Below are 24628 nucleotides of genomic sequence, written 5' to 3' on the forward strand. Positions count from 1 at the left end.
CTCTCTGATGAGTCACACTATTCCATGCAGACGTAAAGTGTTGCACTGCCCCCTTCTGTTCCTTCCTATCACCAGTGACGGTTGTTTGTTGGACCTGTGATGCTTGTTTTTTTTTCATATCCTTTCGTGTATATAGTACCTTGTAGTGTTAGTTTAGCATTGTATAGCAGTTCTGTAAATAATTAGTTATAGATGTGTTTTACAACGCTGTCTTTTTAGTGTGGGGTTACTGGTGCCCGATTGGGCACCAGGATCAGTACTGGACTCATGCCCTATTGTATGCCTTACCTCCTATTCCTCTCCTGCCCAAAGTGATATCCAAAGTCAAACAAGATTCTGCTCACCTTAATCTGATAGCCCCTGTCAACAGTTTTTTTACCCTAATAGCACTATTGGTCAGACTTCCACCGCTTTTATGAAAGAGGTGAATCTTATCTCCAAGGACAACAGCCACCTTCTTCATCCCAACCTTCAGGCTCTCTACCTGACTGTGTGGATGCTTCATAGTTGAAGTTTTCTTTACAGGAAGTCCTACTTTGACTAGGTCTACTTACTCTGCTAAATGGAAGAGATTCTCTGTCTGGTCCACATCGAGAGGCATTCCTCTATCTCAAACTCTGATTAGCCATATCTTGGATTATCGTTTGTTTCTAAAGCAACAGGGATTGGCTCTTAGTTCCATTAGAGTTCATCTGGCAGCTATGGATAACTGGTCTTTTTTTTTTTTCAAACCCTATGTCCTGCAGGTTTCTAAATGATTTGCTTAGATCAGTGGCTCTCCAACTTTTTTACTTTTTTTACCCCTTTCATATCACAAGCCTTTGAGCATGACCCCCCTAATAAATTAAACACCCTTTTAAATATATTTAGCACCATTATAAATGTGGGAGGCAAGCAGAGTTTGGGGTGGAGGTTGACAGCTCGTGACCCCTCATGTAATGACTTTGTGACCCCCTGAGGGATCCTGATCCCCAGTTTGAGAAACCTTGGCTTAGATTATACCCACAGAACCATAATTTAGTTCTGCAGTGGAACTTAAATTTAGTACTAGCAAAAGTTGATGGACCCCCAGAGACCATGCCAGATTCAGACAAGTTGTTCTTCAATCTTTGTTCAAGTAGACTCCAAGCCCCCTTGTTCAAACTGTTTGTGAGTCATCTACAATGGAATGGACATGTGGAATCCCTAGAAGAAAAATAAATGGTTACTTACCTTTCTGTAGCTATTGTTCTCAGTCTGCGATAGCTGAACATGATAATCTGAAAACTAAAATTCCACATGAGCTCCTTTGTGTCAATAATTCCCTCTTTATACAAGGGCACCTGGTTCATGGCTCTCGACATGAAAGATCCATACTTTCACAAAAACATTCACCCAACCCACAAGAGGTTTCTCAGGTTTCTCTTTTGGTCAAGACCATTACCAATTCAGAGTCATCTCCTTGGACTGGCCACAGCACTCAGGGTCTTTACGAAGGTTTTTTTTTTAGTGGTGGCAGTTTGGATGAGAAGATTTACAGTCTTCCCATACCTTGATGACTGGCTTCTGATAGGCAACTGCCAAGAAGAATCATAGGTTTGGAAGGGACCTCAGGAGGTCATCTAGTCCAACCCCCTGCTCAAAGCAGGACCAATCCTCAGACAGATTTTTTTTTACCCTAGTCACCTAAAATGACCCCCTCAAGGATTGAGGTCACAACCCTGGGTTTAGCAAGCTAATGCTCAAACCACTGAGCTATCCTTAGCCTTCTCTTGGTAATTGTGTCAACCATGAAAAATCCATGTTGCCCCCCGTGAGGTATATGAACTTCATAGAGGCAATGCTGGATATGACCACAGCAAGAGCATACCTACCTCTTGAGAGGTTTCAGGCCATGAGCACTCTCAGACAACAAGTACCTATCATACTCAGGATGTCTTTCTCTCCATGTGTCCTCATGCAAACATATGACACCACTTACCAGGCTTTATCTTCATTGCTTACAAGCCTGGCTTCTCCATGTACTCACCAGAGAAGGGCAACATAAACAGCAGGGTGTCAGTTCCATCCAAGGTGTTGGACTCTCTTGTCTGGTGAACAAAACCAGAGAAGTTTTGAGCGGGGAACCCTTTCCTCACACCAACTCCTGAGGTATCCATCATTACCAATTCCTCCCTCTTGGGTGGGTAACCATATGATCTTCACTCATCCTGTCACAACTAGATTTCTGAAGAGGCTTCTCAGATCCTTTCCACCATTGGTGAAGTTCACATCTTAGTGGGACCTCAATTTTGTTCTATCATATCTTACTAAACCTTCCTTTAAGCCTCTAGCAACATGCTCTATGGCTGATCTGTCCATGAAGGTGACCTTTCTAACAGCTATAACATTAACCTGAGTCAGGGAGCTTGCGGGGGAGAGTGGAAAGGAGAGGGCGGCACATGGTGGACCTGCCATATACTACCTTCTTTGAAGAAAAGGTCTCATTATGTCATCTCCTCAGATTAATCCCTAAAGTAGTTTCCAAGTTTCATGTGAGTCAGGACATCCATTCACTAGCATTTTTCCCAAACCTCATGCCTCAGAGGAAGAGAGAAGGATGCATATGGACATTCAAAGGGCTTTGGCTTTTTATCTACAAAGAACAAAGGACATTAGAAAGACAACTAAACTATTTGTTTCCACAGCGGAGCAATCAACGGGGTCAAGCTATAATGGCACAGAGACTTTCTAAGTGGATGTCAGGTTATATTATCCTTTCTTATCAACTAGCTTTTATTCCCCCCACCCATCCACCCTACACCCCCAGAAGGGATGAGGGCTTATTCCACAAGAGGGCAGGATGCTTCGGTTACAGCTCTGAGAAATGTACCCTTACTAGAGATATGTAAGATTGCTTCTTGGAGCTCTTGGCAAACTTGCACAAGACATTACACTTTGGTCCAATTGTCCACCGCAGAAACAGCGATGGGGGCAGCAGTAATAAGGTCAGATGTCACTTCTGTGTCCTCGCACACACCTGTTTGACTATTGCTTGTTAATCTCCCATGTGTGGAATACACATAGGGACCATCACTCAAAGAAGAAATGGAAGTTACTTACTGTAACTGAACGTTCTTCAAGATGTGTGGTCCCTATCTGTATTCCACTGTCCATTCTCTGCTGCCGATTGTTTGGACTATGGTAAGAATGGGAAACTGGAGAGGCATCAGCCCACACCATGCTTTATGCCTTTGGTTTGGAGATGAGGAAAGCTATGGCACAAGTGCAGGCCAATGGACAATACTTGTTTAAAAAAAAAAAAAAACCCCGGTGCACATGCATACCCATATGTGGAATACAGATATGGACCACACATCTTGAAGAACCTCCAGTTACTGGTAAATAACTTCCATTTCTAATCAACTGCCTCTTTCTGTGCCATTCCAATTCATAGAGCTACCAGCTATTCAGGTGCAGCCAGGAACACTAGATGTTATCCTGAACAACCCCATTCTTTTACCATGTGACGCAACAGGTACACCTCTTCCCATAATAACGTGGCAGAAGGAGGGCATCAATGTAAACACAACAGGTATCTTAGCTTTATGATGCTAATAATTCTGCTGTAGCATTTAAACTCGTGTTCTCATTCTTTAAAGATTTTGGTCTAATTACTTTATTTATAAAAATGTTTTTCTACTTTTCTTATGCATGTTTTAGGCAATAGTTATACAGTTCTCCCCAGTGGTAGTTTACAGATTGCAAGAACAGCTGTTGAGGATGCTGGCACTTACATGTGTGTGGCTCAGAATCCAGCTGGTACTGCCCTAGGGAAGATTAAGCTAAAAGTTCAAGGTAAGTCATCACCATAACTCCAGTTTTATACACAAGAAAGCTGTGCATATTCATGGTTAGTGAGATCACTGTTCTGAGCAATGTATATGGACCAAATTCATTCCTAGATGACCGGCTACGGAAGGCACTGGGATTTATTTCCATTTTCACTTACAGCAAAATTAGATCCTACTGTAGGTTTTAAGATTTTTCTTCTATTATTTGGACTTGTTACTTAGTAAACGTGTAAGATTGTAAAATTAGTTCCTGCAAACAAATAATTGAACTAGTCAATTCCCTGCAGCGGCCAGCAAACATTTCTTCTCTACCTTCAGAGACAGCAGTACGCCTCAAAAAGAAAAACAAGATTGGTTTTTATCTCACATGGAGAGCACTGGAAACAAAAAATATAGCAGGGATATGAATTGTCATTACTGTGTGACTGTGCAGTGCAATAAGAGGGCTTTAACAGATTCTCTCTCTTGTGCTTCACAATGGATTCACACCTCCATGACAATCCCACTGGAGCTGCTACCAATAAAGAATACATATGTAAGGTGTGCTGGTAATGGTCCACAATTCACCATTAAGTACAGTCCCTATTAACTTCATGACCTTAACCATTACAGGTATTGCTAAGAGGTATCAGTCGTGATGCGGTTGTTCTTGGCCCCTGCCCAGAAGGACATAGCTCTGCACCTTCCTTCCCACCAGGGCAGGGCACGTAGTGTGCTACCAATAGAATGTCATCTATTTGCTTTATCTTGCACTTGGATTTGGATGCTGTTTTGCAACTGTAGCTTATAGATGCAATTATTTAGCAAGAAGAATAAACTATGTTTTTTAAATTATTCTGGATAGGAAATAAAGCATGTGTGTGTATCTGTGTATGTGTGTTTAAGTTCATACATTTCCGAACAATGTGTTTTACTTCTTCATTCTCTTTCAGTTCCTCCAGTTATCAAACCTCATTCTAAGAAATACATAGTTGCTCTGGATAAATCTGCCACTCTGCAGTGTGAAGTGGAAGGCTACCCAGTGCCTGAGATCACATGGCACAAAGAAGGACAGCAGGTTACAGAGTCTTTCAGGCAGCGAATTCTCAGCACTGGGGCTTTGCAGATTGCATTTGTACAGCCTGGTGACACTGGACATTACACATGCATGGCTGCAAACGTGGCAGGATCAAGCAGTTCTAGCATGGAACTCATTGTGCACCGTAAGTATGACTAGAAAGGAATGACATAGGCTGTCCCATTATCGTAACAGAAGTCTCTTGCACTGATGTGTTAGAAGCCAAAGTCGTAGTGAGAGACTTCAGGATAGTTACACCAGCTAGCATAAAACTCCTGCTTTATGACATAAGCAAACCACTAACTGGCTGGCTTTAGGAAGAACCAGCCCCTGTGGGTATGTCTCTACATAATTTTCTGTTGTGTAGGTTCCACACCTTTCTCTGGAGCTTTGGATATTGATCACTTTTGGAGACATGATTAGATGACCCACTCGTCGGGTCTGATGTGTCATTTCTGATGTACCTACACCAGTATCTGGCTGAATGGAAGGCTGAAAACTATAGACAGTAATTAATTTCTTTTTAAATCTCCCCATAGTTCCACCTAAAATCCGTAGTTCAGAGGTGCAGCACATAGTCATTGAGAATTCCCAGGCTGTTCTGTCATGTGTGGCTGATGGTATCCCAACACCAACAATAAACTGGAAGAAAGACAATATACCTTTAACAGACACAGTAGGCAAATACAGGGCTATGCAGAATGGAGATCTCGTTTTGGAGAATGCTGTTGTAAGTATTATGAATTTGAATCTCCTCATTATATATTGTGTATTCTTTCACATGAAAATTGAGCAGCATGAAAGGTTTAATTTGTCTGGAATGAATTAACAGAAAGATTGTGTGGAGTCTATAAATCTTATGTCGAAAGAAAGTCCCCGCAGGTCAGGGTTGAGGCACAGTATAGGCTTACTTGTGAAAACATGCTCTGAAACTACCCAATTGCTCCTATTCTGTGGATAAATAGAGGACCACTGGTTCCAAGAGTGCTGATCATGGGAAATAAATTCACAACATTTTTAGAACATAACTGCATAGAATACACATTGCTCTCTTAAATTAAATATACTGAAGGATCATAGTTGTTTTATTGTTTGGAAGGTCAGCACCCTCCTCTCTAATGTTTTGCATGTTATTTTTACAGCCTGAGAAATGTATAGCATGATGAAATGTCAGCCCATTGTAAAGCCTCTAATGAGCAGAGTGTGCTGAATGCCTCCAGTGAGGTGCTGTACGCTTTCAACTCTCCCTAGAGTCAATGGAAGGTATGGGCAAGCAGTATGTCACAAGAAGTGCCCAATACCATTCAGATCTGGCTCTAAAATGTATTAAATAGTGGAAATATTTCTGCAAAGCTAGCAATGGAAAGCTCTTGGATTTGGCCATTTGGGCATTTTCACCAAGGAGCCTGCATGTCAGCTAACATCTGGAAATTCCAGATCAGTATATTCACATCCCCTTTCTTGCCCAATATCCTTTTCTTCTTTTCCACATCATATACCTTTGTCTTAGAAGGAGTCACACTAGTTCCAAGCATACTGTCCTTATTAAGAGAAAATGTCTGTTGATGGCAGGGGAGCTTTTGCAAACATAAAGATTGTGGGGTCCATCTTAATGTTACGAAGTGCCACTTTTAAGGCTGATTTTGTCCACTCTACTTGCCATTCCTGAAATTATTACTAAGCTCAACTGCTAGTCGCATTTACCTTTTCCCTCTTAGCTCTTTGGATTCTCTTCTGTGTAGTATGAACTCTTTATTGTACCTTCAATTGGAAGGACAGTAAGATGGACAGCTCCATTATTTATGATACCAAGCTGTCCTGTGCATGGCTTCCAGCCTGTTTTAAGGTTGGCATAGGAAGTCAGCCTATTTCACTTACTTGTCCTTGCCATAGCTGTGATGTGTTAGTCTCAGGTAATCTGCTGGGTTTGCGACACTCAGGTTTCTGTGTCATTCAATCAAGTTAGGCTGATGAGACTGATGCATCGTAGCTTCCAATATATTACTAGCAAGTTGCCAAAATTTAAAATTCAGTCAGATGAACATTCCAACTAAACTCAAGCTCCAAATTGTTTGGGATCCCCCCCCCCCATCATTACAATTGATGATGTTCGAGTGCCAATGCCTCCCCCTGTTTTTTACCTCTTCTTTCAGCCTGAAGATTCTGGTAGTTATACCTGTGTTGCCAGCAATGCTGTTGGTGAAGATATACACACTGTCAGTCTGATGGTCCATGTGCTCCCAGCTTTCACTGAACTGCCTGGAGACATAGCTTTGAATAAAGGAGAACAACTCAGATTAACTTGTAAAGCAATTGGGACTCCAATACCCAAAATAACTTGGACTTTTAACAACAATATTGTCTCTGGTGAGTGATATCAGTACTTAATTGTCAGTCTGACACAGATTCTTTCCCCCTCCAGAAGTGGTGTTAGTGTGCAGTGATGTCAGTTTGTGATTACAGTATAAAGTTCATAGAGGAAAAACATAGTATGGCCTGGGTAACAAACTGTCTAGACCAGTGTTTCCCAAACTTGGGACGCCGCTTGTGCAGGGAAAGCCGCTGGTGGGCCAGGCTGGTTTATTTACCTGCTGCGTTCGCAGGTCCAGCCGATCGCAGCTCTCACTGGCCACGCTTTGCTGTGCTAGGCCAACGGGAGCTGCTGGAAGCTGTGCAGGCCAAGGGATGTGCTGGCCACTGCTTCCAGCAACCGCCATTGGCTTGGAGCAGTGAACCGCGGCCAGTGGGAGCCGCGATCTGCCGGACCTGCAGACGCGGCAGGTAAACAAACCAGCCCGGCCTGCCAGGGGCTTTCCCTACACAAGCGGTGTTCCAAGTTTAGAAAACACTGATCTAGACAGTTTGTTACCCAGGCCATACTATGGTTTTCCTCTTATGAACTGGAAATATCTGGAACTTGTTAGCGTAGAATACCAAAACTACAATTAACATTAAATTGCCTCTGTTCCTGGACTCTGGAAAAGGGCTTTAGGAACCCTGTCTCCTTGCTGTGTCAAGCTGCATGTCCTGTATTAAAATGTACACATTGAGCATAATAAATATTCCAGCATCTAAGCGCAAAAGATGACTTCCACAGGCACCTGTCTGAGTAAAACTTCACTGATGGTGGAATGCAAAACATGAATGGACTGAAAGGAGAAGCAGGGCAAATTCATTCACAATAGAGTGACCAGTCAAGGAACACTGTTTGACTAACTTGTTCAACCCTCTAAAACATAAACGCAGACAGAGAAAGGCTAAAAAGGTCTGTAATCAAAGGTGTCTCAGAAATTAGTCCAACACAATGGTAAGTTCTTTTATAGAAGCGTGCCATTGAGCCATGCTGCTAAGCAGCCTTGTAAATCTAAACCTATTCCTGCAAAATATCTATCACTTGTTGATATTTTCCAGAGCTACTTCAATGCTTTTAAGACATTTTCTCCCCACAGCAAAACTTGACAATGCTAATGGACACAGTGAACTAGTTATTGAAAGAGTATCTAAAGACGACTCTGGTACCTATGTGTGTACAGCAGAAAACACAGTTGGCTCTATAAAGGCTATTGGATTTGTGTATGTCAAAGGTACGTGTAAATAACTGCAATATCAAGCACAATCAATGACAATTTCACACAGCCTCATTTTTAGTTGTATCCAATAGCACTGCCATGGTTGATTGGGAAAGGGGTAAAAAGCTGAACCTCAGATCTTATGAAAACAAAGAATGGCGGATTCCTGTCAGTAGTTTCATTTCGAATCTCTTGCTTTCGTTTTGCTTTTTATCATTTTCAGAGCCTCCGGTCTTCCAAGGGGATTATTATTCTAGCTGGATTGAGCCCTTGGGTGGTAATGCTATATTGAACTGTGAGGTCAGAGGAGATCCACCTCCAACAATCCAATGGAGCAAAAAAGGAGTTGGCATTCAGATTAGTAACAGGATCCGACAACTCAGCAATGGTTCTCTTGCCATCTATGGCACTGTTGTGAGTCACTAGTCATTAAAATGTGTTTGTATGCTACATTTATCCAAATACATTTATCCAAAAGGGTGTGTATTTTAACTGAATATAAATTTGCCTTTATTAAAAAAATATTCTGTAGTTACTCTACATTTTAAAAAGATGTAATTTTTTTAGTGCAGTCTAAAATATCCTGCTCAAATTACTGTGACCTCACTAACAAAGGAAGGGAATGTTGTATCTATTCTGTCTATCCCCTCTAAACTTGCAGAGCTGCATTTTCAATAGGACTTAACAAAGCCTCAAAACTTGGGCCTACAAAATCTGGTAATGAAATCCTGGCTCTGTTGAAGTAAGTGGGAGTTTTGACATTGGCTATAATGGTACCAGGATTCCCTCCCCACCATTGTAATTACTTGTGCCCCTAAATCCTACATTTGAAAGTTCAGCCTGGTTAGCTTCCCAACTCCTAATATACATGTTCAAATTGCATGTTCATGATTTGCACATTCAGGTTTAGAAGCTGCAGTTGAAAACATGGCCCTTATAAAAGGTTTTAGGAAAAGCTTCTAGATTTACAAATGTAAATAGTTGAAGAAAAAAACCAGACATTAGCTTAGTATTAATAAAAGTAAAATGTTCAAATTGCTATTAAAATTTTTGGTTACTGAGTAGTAACAATAGTAGTCTATAGTCCTCTTTGTATCGCTACATTTATAATCTATTTTATATACTTACACATCCAGCACCATACTGTATAGGAATCTACAATATTAACAAGCAGATGGTTTTGACTAAGGTGACTTGAAATCTACCATATACGTTTCAGAAAAAGACTGTCTCTCAAAAGGACATAAGCAACATTGGAAAGAATTCCATGTACATACTACTTGGATGCAGTTCTCTTGTTTTTCTCTCTATCCTCACCTGCTTGTAACAAACTCCCATCCCAGTTAACCTTTTAATTCAAGTCACTTTTGGTGTAGTTTAAAAGACTGGCAACTTATATGATAAACTTTTCTGGTAGTTGTTAATTACTGATTTCCCTCTACTTCTTTAAGGTCTGTTGCATGCCATACTGTACTGTAGCAAACTCACTGGCAGGAAATGCACTGTGAAAAGATTAACTTACTCTATTTAGGTTGATAGTTTATATGATTACTTGTTTATTATCCTTTAGAATGAAGATGCTGGTGACTATATATGTATAGCTACAAATGATGCTGGCGTGGTTGAGCGCAGTGTGACACTAACGCTTCAGAGTAAGACTCAAATCAGATATCTAGTGCTACAAGAGTAGGGCCAGAAGATGACTTTGGATACACGTGTGCAAGTCCCTTTGTAGTTTTGGGAGGAGACAGTCAAAATTCACCAATGGGAATTGGGCACCTCACTGCTTTTCTGATTTTGGCATATTCTTGAGGGCAGAACTGGGCTTCAAATTAATTCTTACACAAATAATGATGGAATTTTAGAATAATTTTTTTTCTGACAGAATTTTCAAACATCTCTTCTCCATTTATAACTCAGAGAAGAATCAGACCTTTTACCTCTGTTTTTGTTTCCTTGTGTATACAATGAGAATAACATCTACCACATTTAGGTATTGTGAGACTTAATTGAAAAGTGTTTTTGCACTACTGATGATACTAGTTGTTTGTAGAATTGGGCCTCAATCCTGTTTGGGGCCTGTGTGTGCTACCACAATACAAATCACAATACCACTGTCATTGTGTATTCTGGGTCATATTTAATTTCCACCATTGACCTTGTATTTCTCAAGAATCTCTGAAGATGTATAATAGTAGTTAATGCCAAAATTAATGAAATAGGATTTCATGCTTTTTCTCAGACCAAACCTCTATGCAATGAAAAAAATGTAATCTGCTCTTGTAGCCATTTATTGCAGAATGCAGTGATGCTAAAACAGCCTCTCCTCTCTCTCAGGTCCTCCAGTTATTACAGTTGAACCAGTAGAGATGGTGGTTGATGCTGGTACCACAGCAATCCTGAACTGCCAAGCAAATGGAGAACCTACTCCAACCATTGAGTGGTCTCGCCAAGGCCATCTTATCCTCAGCAATGACAGAGTGACTATCTTGTCTAATGGCTCCTTGCGTATTGTTGCAGCACAGAAGGAGGATACCTCTGAATATGAATGCGTGGCTAGAAATCTGATGGGATCAATCCTTGTCCGAGTGCCATTCACTGTCCAAGGTAGTACACCAAAGTGCTGTCTAGTGATTACCAAATTGTGAGATTCCAGCTTTAAAACAGAATAACTATGACCAAGGTTTTATATTCCTTACATTTACACGTTAAGTCTAGTGGGACATGTCAATGTATCTCTTCTTCACAAAATTTTGTACTTTTGTTCCACTTTCTCAACTGTCATCATCCTCAGCATGCTCCCAAGACAGGCATCTGAGAGTGAAGGAATATGTAAAAGCATGTCTACACTGCCCCACAGTTTGGACTCTGGGGGTGTGAAAAGCAGTGTGAACCAAAATGCTGTGCTGTAACTGCCCCATGTGGACACTGTGAGTACAAATGAAAAGATTCCTACTTCATATTAATGTAGTCCTATTTGAAGAGTTAATGCGAACTCTTTAGTTCTTCTTCGAGTGCTTGCTCATATCCATTCCAGTTAGGTGTGCGCGCCGCGCGTGCACGTCTGCCGGAAACTTTTTACCCTAGCAACTCCAGTGGGCCGGCAGGTCGCCCCCTAGAGTGGCGCCAGTATGGCACCAGATATATACCCCTGCCGGCCCGCCCGCTCCTCAGTTCCTTCTTACCGTCGTGTCGGTTGCTGGAACTGTGGAGTGCGGTTCGCTGACCTCCACGTCCCTAGCTCTCCTCGTCGTTTAGCCTCTAAAACCTTTTTTCTCAGTTAGTTATAGTTACCTTTTCAGTATAGTTGTAGTTAGTTAAGTTTTTGTAAATAGTTATTGAACGTTGCCTGTGGGTGGGCTGTTGCCCTCCCCAGCACCCGGCACCGGGCCCATGCCTGGCTCGCCAGGGTTTAAACAGTGCTCGACTTGCAAGAAGCCGATGCCTACAAGCGACCCCCACGACGTGTGCCTGAAGTGCCTGGGGGAATCGCACATTAGTGACAAGTGCCGCATTTGTAAGGCTTTTAAGCCGCGCACTAAAAAGGAGAGAGACCAACGTCTCTGAGCCCTCCTCATGGAAGCAGCTCTCTCTCCGGCACCAGCAGCGCAGTCCACCGCTTCGGCTCCAGCACCGGACCGCGCCGGCAAGACTCCCCGGCACCGACCATCTCTGGCACCGGGGACAGACCTACGTCCCTCGACGTCTGTCTCCACACCCAGGCAGACCCGAGTGGACCGCCCGGCTCCTACCTTAGCCGTGGCACCGCCTGCAGGACTGTCGACTCCGGGCCCGGAGGGTCCGTCGAGTCCAGCTCCTCCTAGCTCCCCAATATGATCAGGGGTCGAGCTAAGGGTCCCGTCAACGCCGGAGACTTTCGCCTTGGCTCGGGACTTGATTGCTGTCACGGAGCCAACTCAACCACAGCTGCCACCTACGGGATGCATCGTATCCAAGGGCAAGCCGATGCTTCGTCCGTCCTCTCCCGCGTCCCGACGCCGATCACCCCGAAGGCGCGACTGCTCACGCTCGGGGCACCGCTCGGAGTCCTGGCACCGGTCGCCCAGACGGTGCCGGTCGTACTCGCGGCACCGATCACCATCTGGCCGGTCCCGATCAGCCTCATCACAGCATCGGCACCGAGCCTCCAGGAGTCGTTCGCCTCGGCGTTCGGCACCGCGGTCGACCTCCCGGCACCGAACCGGCGGCAGGTCCCGAACCTGGTCGACCTCCCGGCACCGCGCTGGTAGTAGGTCCCGGTCTCCATTGCCGTCTCGGCACCGGGCTTCCAGAAGGTCGCGATCCCGCTCTAGACATCGACATCGCTCCCGCTCTAGATCGAGATCTCGGCGCAGGTCATCACGCCGCTCTCGGTCCCGGTCCCGGTCTCGGTCCCGGTCCCGGTATGAGTCACGGCACCGAGCCTCGGCACCGAGGGGAACATCACTCGTGGCACCGACGGCGCTGTACCATTCCAGCTCAGCGCCTCCCTGGCCTGCTACGGAGCCCTCCGTCTCCTCCCTCGATGATAGTGCCTATGACAAGACACTCGACAGGCATGAAAACCGCTTCCCGGAGCAAGATCGAGGACATCCACAGTGGGGCTTCTGGACCCCGTGGGCATACGCCCAGGCACAAGATCCTCATCACATCACCCCCCCGTCCATTGGCGGAGCGTAGACCACCGGAGGCTACGGTGTCCAGGCCACCCCTCTCTCCGCAAATGGAGGACGCTTCCTGGGACCCGGAGCTCCCTCAGGATACCGAGGTGCAGCCCCTTTCACAACCCCCCGTGGATACTCTGTTGCCCGGAATCTCCTCATCTTCATCCCCGGATGAGGCGGTGGCCGGTACCTCTTCCTCCAGCCCCCCGCCATTGGATTTAAGGGCACACCAGGATCTCCTCTGCCGAGTGGCTCAAAATCTAAACCTACAGGCGGAGGAGGTGGAGGAAGTGGAGGACCCAGTGGTGAGCATCCTGGCAGCCGATGCGCCAACCAGGGTTGCCTTGCCTTTCATAAAGCCTATACAAAATAATGCCAATACCATCTGGCAGTCACCGGCCTCCATTCCCCCGACCGCTCGGGGGGTGGAGCGGAAATACATGGCCCCATCTAAAGGGTATGAATATCTGTACGTTCAGCCGACTCCCTGCTCATTGGTGGTCCAGTCGGTGAACGACAGGGAGCGCCACGGACAGGAGGCCCCGGCGCCTAAGTCAAAGGAGGCCAGGCGCATGGACCTTTTGGGCCGCAAGGTCTATTCGGCAGGGGCTCTACAGCTCTGCGTATCCAACCAGCAGGCCCTCCTCAGCCGCTACTCCTTTAACACCTGGATAGCGACGGAGAAGTTTGCGGAACTCTTGCCACAGGACGCACGCCAGGAGTTTTCTACCATCCTGGACGAGGGCAAGAAGGTGGCGAGAACATCACTCCAGGCCTCCCTTGATGCCGCTGACTCGGCTGTGCGAACCCTGGCTTCTGGGCTCACCATGCGGCGCCTCTCGTGGCTGCAGGTCTCCGGCCTTCCGCCGGAGCTCCAGCACACGATCCAGGACCTCCCCTTCGAAGGCCAGGGTCTGTTCTCGGACAAGACTGACCCTAGGCTGAAGGACCTAAAAGATAATAGGGTCATCATAAAGTCGCTCGGAATGCATACTCCGGTGACCCAACGCAGGTCCTTCAGGCAACAAAACCAGCAGCAGCAGCGGCGCCCATACCCCCCGTTCCGCCCGAGACAGGACCCCTCACGACGCCAGGGCAGGAACAACCGCCGCAGGCAGTCGGGAGGTCAGGCGGGACAAAGCCAGGGCTCCGCTAAGGCCCCCCCAGGGCCTAAGCCTTCATTTTGAAGGTGCGCCCGAGGGCGCAGTACCAGTTTCCCCTACGGATCCTTTCCCGCAGTTTTCCAACCGCCTTTCCTTTTTCCTCCCGGCGTGGTCCCAAATAACATCGGACCGCTGGGTCCTACGCACGATACAGGACGGTTATCGCCTGCAGTTTTCCTCACCCCCGCCCTCCCACCCTTCTTCCCCGTCCCTCTTCAGGGACCCCTCTCACGAGCAATTCCTCCGTCAGGAAGTGCACACGCTCCTGGCCAAAGGAGCCATAGAGGTGGTTCCAGAGAATGAGAAGGGCAAGAGGTTTTACTCCCGCTATTTCCTGATCCCCAAATCCAAGGGCGGTCTCAGGCCCATCCTCGACCTGCGGGAACTCAACAAGTACATCGTGAAGTTGAAGTTCCGCATGGTGTCCCTTGGAACTATCATCCCGTCCCTGGATCCCGGAGACTGGTACGCCGCCCTCGATATGCAGGACGCCTATTTTCACATTGCTATCACCCCCCATCACAGGCGTTTCCTCCGCTTTGTGGCCGACCGCCAGCACTATCAATTTGCGGTCCTCCCATTTGGCCTCTCTACGCCCCACGGGTATTTACCAAATGTATGGCAGTAGTCGTCGCTCACCTACGTGGACGACTGGCTGATCCGGGGTACGTCGGAGCAACAGGTCAGAGATCACGTCACCAGGATCAGCACCCTCTTTGCTGCTTTAGGCCTCGTAATCAATGCCGACAAGTCTACTCTACTCCCCATGCAGCGGATAGAGTTTATCGGAGCTGTGCTAGACTCTACCCTCGCCAGGGCCTTGTTACCCCTGCCCAGGTTCCGGTCATTGTCAGACATTATCCTTCGGTTGCGAGCGGCCCCGCTGACCTCAATCCGAACGTGTCTGGCCCTATTAGGCCACATGGCGGCCTGCACGTTTGTAACAGCCCACGCCCGTCTCCGCATGAGACCTCTTCAAACATGGCTGATTACTCAATATCGACCGACCAGACGGTCATTGGATACAGTCGTCACCGTCCCTCAGGCAGTGCTGGACTCTCTACACTGGTGGCTGGACCGATCCGTAGTATGTGCGGGGCTCCCGTTCCATCCGCCCCAGCCTTCCGCATCCCTAACCACGGACGCTTCCGACCTGGGCTGGGGAGCTCACTGCGGCACTCAGAGAACTCAGGGCTTGTGGACCCCGCAAGAGATCAACCTCCACGTCAACGTACGGGAGTTGAGAGCGGTCCGCCTTGCTTGTCAAGCATTTATCCATCTCCTCCACGGTCGTTGTGTTGCGGTACTCACCGACAACACGACGACCATGTTCTACATCAACAAGCAGGGCGGCACCAGGTCCTCTCCCTCTGTCTGGAGGCGATACGTCTCTGGGAGTTCTGCATAGCCCATTCTATTCACCTGTCCGCCTCCTACCTTCCCGGAGTGCGGAATACCCTCGCGGATTGGCTGAGCAGATCCTTCCTCTCACACGAGTGGTCCCTCCATCCGGACGTCGCCCTCTCGCTCTTCCAGAGGTGGGGTCGTCCCCGGATAGACCTCTTCGCATCCCGGGTGAACAGGAAGTGTCGAACATTCTGCTCCTTCCAGGGTCGGGAGCCCGGGTCTCTCGCGGATGCATTCCTGATCCCTTGGACAACACACCTCCATTATGCTTTCCCGCCCATTCCCCTGATTCACAGAGTTCTAATCAAGGTGTGCAGGGACAAAGCCCAATTGATTCTCATTGCTCCGGCATGGGCCAGACAGCACTGGTACCCCGTGTTGTTGGACCTCTTAGTGACCAACCCTGTTACCCTACCTCTTCATCGGGATCTCATCACACAGGACCACGGCAGGCTCCGTCACCCGGACCTTCCGTCGCTCCACCTCACGGCATGGCTCCTCCATGGTTGACTGACTCTGAGTTGCGGTGCTCCACCCCAGTCCGCGAGGTTCTCTTGGGCAGCAGAAAGCTTTCCACCAGAGCGACTTATACAGCCAAGTGGAAGCGCTTCTCCTGCTGGTGTGCAGAGAAAGCTCTTCGTCCTATGGAGGTTCCCGTCACCACTCTTCTGGACTACGTCTGGTCCCTTAAGACCCAGGGGCTGTCATTGTCGTCCCTACGAGTTCACCTCGCTGCCATCTCCGCTTTTCATCCTGGCGTGGACGGCTGTTCTGTTTTCTCTCACCCCATGGTGGTGAGATTCCTGAAGGGGCTGGAGAGGCTCTATCCCCAAATTCGCCCTCCGGCCCCCTCATGGGACCTCAACCTGGTCCTGTCCCGGCTCATGGCCCCTCCTTTCGAGCCATTAGCTACCTGCTCCCTGCTTTACCTCTCATGGAAAACCGCCTGCCTTGTGGCCATTACCTCAGCTAGAAGGGTGTCAGAGCTGAGGGCCGTCACGGTGGACCCACCGTATACGGTCTTCCACAAGGATAAGGTACAGCTGAGGCCGCACCCTGCTTTCCTTCCTAAGGTGGTCTCAGCTTTCCATGTCAACCAAGAGATTTTCCTCCCAGTTTTCTTCCCTAAGCCCCATTCGTCCCACAGGGAGCAGCAGCTTCACTCGCTAGATGTCCGACGGGCGCTAGCCTTTTCCATGGACAGGACAAAACCCTTCCGCAGGTCCCCTCAGTTATTCGTGGCAGTAGTGGACAGGGTCAAGGGGCTGCTGATCTCCTCTCAGAGGTTATCGTCATGGGTAACATCCTGCATCAGGACCTGCTACGACTTGGCCCAACTTCCGTCAGGCCGTGTAACTGCTCACTCTACCAAAGCATAGGCATCCTCGCTGGCCTTCCTCGCCTGAGTGCCCATTCAAGAAATCTGTAGGGCAGCGACCTGGTCATCTGTTCATACATTTGCTTCGCATTATGCCCTGGTCCAGCAGTCCAGAGATGATGCTGCTTTTGGATCTGCAGTGCTCCAGGCCGCGACCTCTCACTCCGACCCCACCGCCTACGTAAGGCTTGGGAATCACCTAACTGGAATGGATATGAGCAAGCACTCGAAGAAGAAAAGACGGTTACTCACCTTTGTAACTGTTGTTCTTCGAGATGTGTTGCTCATATCCATTCCACACCCGCCCTCCTTTCCCACTGTCGGAGTAGCCGGCAAGAAGGAACTGAGGAGCGGGCGGGCCGGCAGGGGTATATATCTGGTGCCATACTGGCGCCACTCTAGGGGGCGACCTGCCGGCCCACTGGAGTTGCTAGGGTAAAAAGTTTCCGGCAGACGTGCACGCGTGGCGCGCACACCTAACTGGAATGGATATGAGCAACACATCTCGAAGAACAACAGTTACAAAGGTGAGTAACCATCTTTTTGCGCCTGCAGCGTCTGCACGGGGAATTACACCACAGCCCTTTGGTGCACAATGCTCTTCAGACCCCTGTAGTGTGAACTGCAGGGCAGTTTAGATATGCCCAAAGACTCTATGATAGAGATGATCCTGAACTGAGATGCTACCTACAGAGCACATTCCACAACTCAAGTTCATCTTTAATGTGGGAGAATAAGTGATAACCATGCCAGAATAACTGAAGTATTTTCTCAACTAAAGCATGAAGAATTCTTCAGTAATGATAATGTGGTGCTATCTGGATACCTGAGGGTAGCCTCTGAACTTGTGTAGGGTTATTTTGATCTTTTTTTCTAGAAATGCAAAAATGTAGCAGATCTTTTAACACAGCTGAGAAAGTATATTCCTGAGTCTGGTTGTATAACACACACATTATAAATACTCAAATGTAATTTTTCCACTGCAGTGCATGGCCGATTTTCAGAATGGTTTGAATGGCAACCATGTAGTGTAACTTGTGGTCAAGGTGTTCAGAAGAGGATCCGTCAGTGTAACAACCCTCTTCCTGCAAATGGTGGGAGGTATTGTCAGGGGCGAGATACAGACATACGCAGCTGCCAGAACAAACTATGTCCAGGTAGATTTCTTTAATGAACTCATACAATGTATGTTAAACAGATCTCCATGTGACACCACCCTTTCATTGTTTCTGCTGTCTGGAATTCTTTGACTTATCGGGAAGAGGATATTTTCTATAATATATCTGGTAAAATGGTGCTTTTTTGATGTTATGTAGTGGATGGCAACTGGTCAGAGTGGGGGTCTTGGGAAGAGTGTTCGAGAACCTGTGGACAAGGTAACAAGACCAGAACCAGAACTTGTAGTAACCCAACCACTCAACATGGTGGAAGACTATGTGATGGCAATGCTGTGGAATCAATCATGTGTAACATCAGGCCTTGTCCAGGTGAGAAGAGTGTGTTCATTATAAGTTGCAGATACTGATCTTTAAAACTTTTCAGTTTGGTATCTCTTCTTCTCTAAAGTCCACATACTAACCTCTTTCATTCTGAAATCATTTACGGGAGGGGGGAAAAAGAAAAAAATGACATTCTGTTTGATCTATTTAAAAATTACCTGCAATAATTGAAAGGTTTTCAATTTACTGAAATGTTGGTCTAAAATTTAGGTTTTTAAAATATGGAGGTGAGAGTGGTTTATAAAACTGACCATGAAAAATATTTTCATAGGGTTTTTTATATTGATTTTAACATTCCTTGAAGTGTTGGCAACCTAAACACATCAGCTTTGTATGCCGGTGCAGTAAAACTGACCACTCTAGTCCCATTGTCCAAAGTGGAAAAAAGATTACTAAGCAGCATAAAAGGTGCAAAGTAAAATACATTCTTTTGGGTTTAGTCATTTAAGGTATTATCTGTGTCACAAGTAATGTATGTATTTTCTTTGACAACGTCCTTTTAATTTTTAATTAGGATTTTCTCTGCTTAGTACATTTGAACTGGATAGGTCTATTCATTATTGCCATTTTTCCTACTATTGTCTCTCTCCCTGGGTTTCTCTGATATTGTGATGCTGTACTTTGATCTACTGAGACAGTTTCCTGTAGTGCCCTACAAAACCAGTTCTAACTGCTGGTCTCTGCTGTATATTAGCCAGTGGGGCTGCTGCATGGGCTATATAGCTAGCAAGCCCCTTTCCCACCGAGATTGTGTGGCACTACAAGACTGTCAGATTCAATGATTTATGAAAGGAAACCAGCAGGTCTGATCCCAAGGCTACTTCATTCACCTGGCAGAATCACTGTTGTTCCAAGTTTGTGGTCAGGTGAAGTAATGTTTTAAGGAAACAAAAAGGAAATCATTAATATCTCTCTGGAAACTGCTGATCAGTTAGAGCTGTTGTTCAGGGAACAGATTTTTCAGTGTCTGATTCAGAATATTTTATTTATGGACAGTGTGTAATGGAGAAAATGGACTTATAATAATTTTACTGTGAATACTTCTCAGAGACATCACTTTCTTTTGATTTGATTTTGAACTTCAAGTTAAAGCCATTCTGTAGTTTAAATGTAGTTTTTGTTTGTGCTGTTTTGACAGTGGAAGGTGCATGGGGCTCTTGGCTGCCATGGGGATCTTGCAGTGATACTTGTGGGAAAGGTACTCAGACCAGACTGAGGCTGTGCAATAGCCCTCCTCCATCATTTGATGGGTCATATTGTGAGGGGCCTGATACACAGATGCAGGTCTGCCACAAGAGACACTGTCCAGGTAAGAAGCATAAGATACAAACAGAAAATAAAGGACTAGCTGATTTGTTTCCTCTCAAAACTCTACCTAGTTTGTACTTAGAATTAGTATAACTGCTCCATTTGTGGTTGCAAATACTGCAATCCCTCATAAAAATCAGTATTTAGTTCCTTGTTCCTACTCAACATTCACTATGAAAAGCGTTAACAGTCACAACATATGGAACTAGCCCTTCCCTCCCAATCCTGCTCTTCCCTATGTTTCCATTCCTGCTTCTTGCCATTATGTAAAAGTAATATGTAAATCCTTGGCAGCTAAGCATGTAATTTCTGCAGATCTTCCCACCAGGTCTAACTACCCTTCATTATTCATTAATCTTCCACATCTATATGTGGACAGGAAAGGTTCAATTTTCAAAACACTCCCTTAATATAAGTTCAATACAGGGTAACTGGGTGAAATTGAATGGTCTGTGATATCCAGGAGGTTAGACTACATGATCTAATGGTCCCTTCTGGCCTTAAATGCTATGAATCTTGAACACACACAGTGCCATGTCCTGTGCTAAGTCTCTGTTCTACCCTCTTAGTGGTGAAAAGGAGATTTGAAGCTGTACTAATTGAGTAGCTGAGGATTCCCTTTGGATGACTCAGCACCTCCCCTGACTGACTGCTACTGACCATCTTATTGTATTGGTGATTTCAGTTATTACATATCCTCCTTGTTTGACCTACTTATAGGCACACAAGAATTTTGGGGAGTCACTGTGGATGGACAGTCACTGCAGCTATTATGCTAACAGGTGGATTTTAATTTAAGTAAAAAAGTAATGGCCCAGATCCTGTTGTGGGTTACACTCCTTGCAGTCCTACTGTAGTTCAAGGGGTTGCACAGATTGTCATTCAGCACACTTAGTGCAATATTTTGCTGATACAATTATGCTAGATTTGATTATTTAAAAAGTGAAAGTTTCATTGTACAATGTCATCAATTTTTAACCAGTGGATGGAAAGTGGGCTGCCTGGGCCAGCTGGAGTGCCTGTACTGTATCCTGTGGAGGAGGCACCAGGCAGAGGACAAAAGACTGCTCAGACCCAGCCCCTCAGTTTGGAGGGCACAAATGTGAAGGAAATGATATACAGATTGACTTCTGCAACAGTGACCCTTGCCCCAGTAAGTGTTTGGGTTGACTGTGGGTTAGATTGTGCCTCCCCGCACATGGATTCTCAAAGGGTGTTTATGGTAATAGGGGGAAATGGAAAAAGCCTTCTTCCTCACCTTGTGCCCTGGCACAGGGCACTGACCCAATCCTGCTACAAGCAATGAAAAGTGGGATTTGAACACCAGAAGCTGCACTAGACTCCCCAAAGGAGGAGGGGTGAGAGGAAATCCATATCCCCGACAGCCTCTTCATCAGTCAGCATAGTTGCACCATTGGATAGGCCAGGAGTTGGGGAGTAAGCACTGCTAAATGACATAGCAGTGGTAACTGTTGTATGAGCTCCTGCAGCAACGTCAGGAGCAGCGTGCTTCCATGAGCTGCAGGCAGTATCTTTAAGCCACAATCTTGCTATTTTACACCACAGTCAGTGTAATCTCCTTTTTCAGTACCTCTCTCCATTAGATATTTGACTTATATGCTGCATGCTTTCCTAAAGTAGTAAAGCACTGAACTACAGGGCTCAAGGGACTGTTAAAATACTCGGTGGAATAGCCCTGCAGTGGAAAAAATTACTTAATTGGATGCTTAACTCTCACATTTTTTAGCTAAAAGAGTAGTAAACTTGGAATTGTGTGAAAAATTTCTCTTCAGAAAATATATTTTCTCCTTTAACTGTTCGTTGATTTCATATCTGCTGTCATTAAGCAGAGTGTATGTCAAGACTTTTATTTAAAATTTCCAGTTCATGGCAACTGGGGTCCATGGAGTGGTTGGGGAACTTGCAGCCGAACATGCAGTGGAGGCCAGATGAGGAGATATCGGACCTGTGACAATCCTCGCCCTGTCAATGGTGGAAGAGCATGTGCAGGGGCTGACACGCAGATACAGAGATGTAACACTGACATATGCCCTGGTGAGCTTCTATGGTAACAGAAGGCAATAAATAAACCTCCTCTAACATTCTTCAGAGACCAAGATGTATATACTATGCAAGCAAGAAAGAAAAAAGTTCTGTAATTATGTCCAACTTCATAGAAAGATCTAATCCAGTCTCACTGGGTTCTTATTAAAAAAAATTAAGTGTCTGTCACACTAAAATGATTCCCCCTTTAAGGGGTTATATTTTATATAAACCAGGGAAATAAGCATCAAAAGACAAACAGCTTGTGAAAATGAAACCCTTCATACCCCCACCAATTCTTAATTCTCACACTAATGACATTTTACAGGGGATACCAGTGACCTTTTATAATGTATTCCAGGAGCAAGTCAGTACATCTAATAAAACCTAAACCAAATCTAGTTGCTTTCTCCTGGATAGCTAAAACATGTCTTTTTACCAAGCAGCCTTATATGGCCTGATGCTCCTCTTATTTCATCAGTTCTATACCCCAGTCAACCCCACTGAGTTCCACTGAATTACCGGTCAAGCCCTGTGATTTGAAACCTGTTATCGTGGCTCAGATCAGTATTTACAACAGTAATTCAGAAATGGATTGCATTCAATTATGCCATGATTTAAAAGATCTAAAAATATTTGATTTTTATTGATGTTTAATGTATTTTCCTTCTGTGTGGTACCCATCTGGTATTGTTTCAGTTTAATTGGTTATAATGATCTCTTTGGTCCATGTGAATGTTAGCACTTGTGAGAAATGCCAGTTCTTGGCCCCATAGGTGGAAGACTCTCTTTTGCTCATTCTTCCCCTTCAGTGACCGTCAATATGCTTCGTCCCTGACCGCCTCTAGGATTAAGAGGGTAATTCAGTCTCCAAGCCCCAGTCAAATATTTGGAGTCTCTAGTGAGACTACCAGCAAGGATGACAGTAGATTTTGAATGTGGACACCTGCTTACTAAGATCAGGTCTGAGACCACTAGTTCTTTTTACACATGGCAACCAAACAGCTGCCAGGTGACAACAGCATTCAGTTACTACCTAACTGAGCCAGTTTTGAATGCGACTCAGTCTGAACTCTTCACCTCTGCTCATTAACAGTCTTCTATTGTTATAGAGCCAAATCCATGGATTCAGTGCCCAGCCCACAAATGGAGGCTGGAAGCAGTCTCTGTCTCCAGCATTCTCTTGGTCTGGGATGGGAGTCCAGGCAGCGGATTCTCTCGCTGCAACCTGCCTGCATTGTGGCATAAGAAGACTCTCAAATCCAGCCTGTGCCCACTCTTTGCACAGAAGAACCATGGTGTATTCCACTGGCAGGGAGACTCTGTAGCCATAGAGAAGGCAGCAAGGACTGCCCCATATTGTGCATATAATTTTCTTGGCTAGTTATGAGGGGTATATTATCAGTATGATGCATGGGGATTTAGTCACATATCTCCCTGCTAAATCCTCATCCATTGCACATTCCCAAAGGTTCTCTTCTTTTGAGTAAGTCTAATATATGGGCATGAACAGTTTCAAAGGTATTTCACTTTTTGGGGCAGCAGCCCTGCCTACAGAACTATCATTGAAAATGATACACCATCCTTGTAGCTGTTTGATTGTTTTTAAAGATGTCAGCTTTATCAACATGGAATTTATATTTGAAGTTCTGTTTGTAATCTGAAACATCTGCTACAAAAAGCCACTTGTTTCAACATTCTATCTTTGTTTATAGTGGATGGAAACTGGGGAACATGGCAAGCTTGGATCAGATGCTCTGCTTCTTGTGGAGGAGGGGAGCAGACCCGAACACGACTGTGCAGTAATCCAGCCCCCTCAAATGGTGGACGTCCTTGCCCCGGAGACTCTTCACAGCTTTCCAGGTGTAACATCCAAGCATGTCCAGGTATGTTATTGCAGAGACTGAATACTAAAGCAAATGAACCAAAAAAAACGCCTAGTTTATTATTTATAAATCTTTCAGTAATGAATAAGCCTGTCCATTCAGCATATCCTTTCTGCAAACATGTCATAGCACTTACATAGAATCTGGTAACCATTCACTGGCAAACTGTAGTCAGCTGAATGCTGTTATATGCTGAAGCATTTGACAGTTTTCAAGAGGAATTTCCGGAGGCACTTTTGATCAATTAAACTCAAACCCACAGCGTTTATAAGGTTTCAGCTTGATGACTGCATTGTTGAAAGAAAAAAACATATACAACTTAGGCAGCCAGTCATATAACATGACAAGAGAATAAATAATAGTCACATTGAACAAGGTGTAAAACTGAAAATTGTTCACCTGAGCTATCAAGAAATAAATATATTTGCACAAATGCAGGCTGGTTTCCAAATGGTTCATAAACAGCAAATGGAGCTATGTTTGCAATGGTTAATTCAATCAGCTCTTATCTCTAGTTTAAGAAATAGTGCACAATAGTGAAACGATTTAGAACAACTGTTCTAGATGTATGATATTGTGAGAATAAATCTGAAAGTGATATGGGAAAATCACTTATGCATCCTCAAAAGAAGAGTGCTACACTAGTGAAAAGTTCTGTTTAATAACATTACATTTTTTTAAAAATTAGAAAACATGTCTCTCTTTATGAATACATTCTGTTTTGTCAGTTGCTGTTTTCTAAAACAGAGTAGGAACACACAGAAGTCTTGCTTGACATCTGGTATGACTAATAGACTCCAGTGTCCTGGCCAAATAATTACATTCTGTCTGCCTGAATTCCC

At 45.3% G+C, this 24628-nt stretch overlaps 1 protein-coding gene across 1 annotated transcript in view; it reads left to right on the plus strand.

Annotated features, from left to right (window-relative positions):
* Positions 1-24628, plus strand: part of HMCN1 (hemicentin 1) — a 323599-nt gene that overhangs the window by 271620 nt on the left and 27351 nt on the right. Inside the window, exons 79-93 of the mRNA XM_030573193.1 lie at positions 3416-3553; positions 3682-3816; positions 4745-5014; positions 5409-5599; positions 7023-7236; positions 8319-8453; positions 8662-8852; positions 10009-10090; positions 10776-11045; positions 18037-18207; positions 18367-18537; positions 19688-19858; positions 20840-21010; positions 21742-21912; positions 23616-23786. Of these exons, the coding sequence (XP_030429053.1) occupies positions 3416-3553; positions 3682-3816; positions 4745-5014; positions 5409-5599; positions 7023-7236; positions 8319-8453; positions 8662-8852; positions 10009-10090; positions 10776-11045; positions 18037-18207; positions 18367-18537; positions 19688-19858; positions 20840-21010; positions 21742-21912; positions 23616-23786 (2652 nt within the window). The remainder of the gene's footprint in view (positions 1-3415; positions 3554-3681; positions 3817-4744; positions 5015-5408; positions 5600-7022; positions 7237-8318; positions 8454-8661; positions 8853-10008; positions 10091-10775; positions 11046-18036; positions 18208-18366; positions 18538-19687; positions 19859-20839; positions 21011-21741; positions 21913-23615; positions 23787-24628) is intronic.

This window comes from Gopherus evgoodei, chromosome 8 (assembly GCF_007399415.2).
Source record: "Gopherus evgoodei ecotype Sinaloan lineage chromosome 8, rGopEvg1_v1.p, whole genome shotgun sequence".
Taxonomy (NCBI): Eukaryota; Metazoa; Chordata; order Testudines; family Testudinidae; genus Gopherus; species Gopherus evgoodei.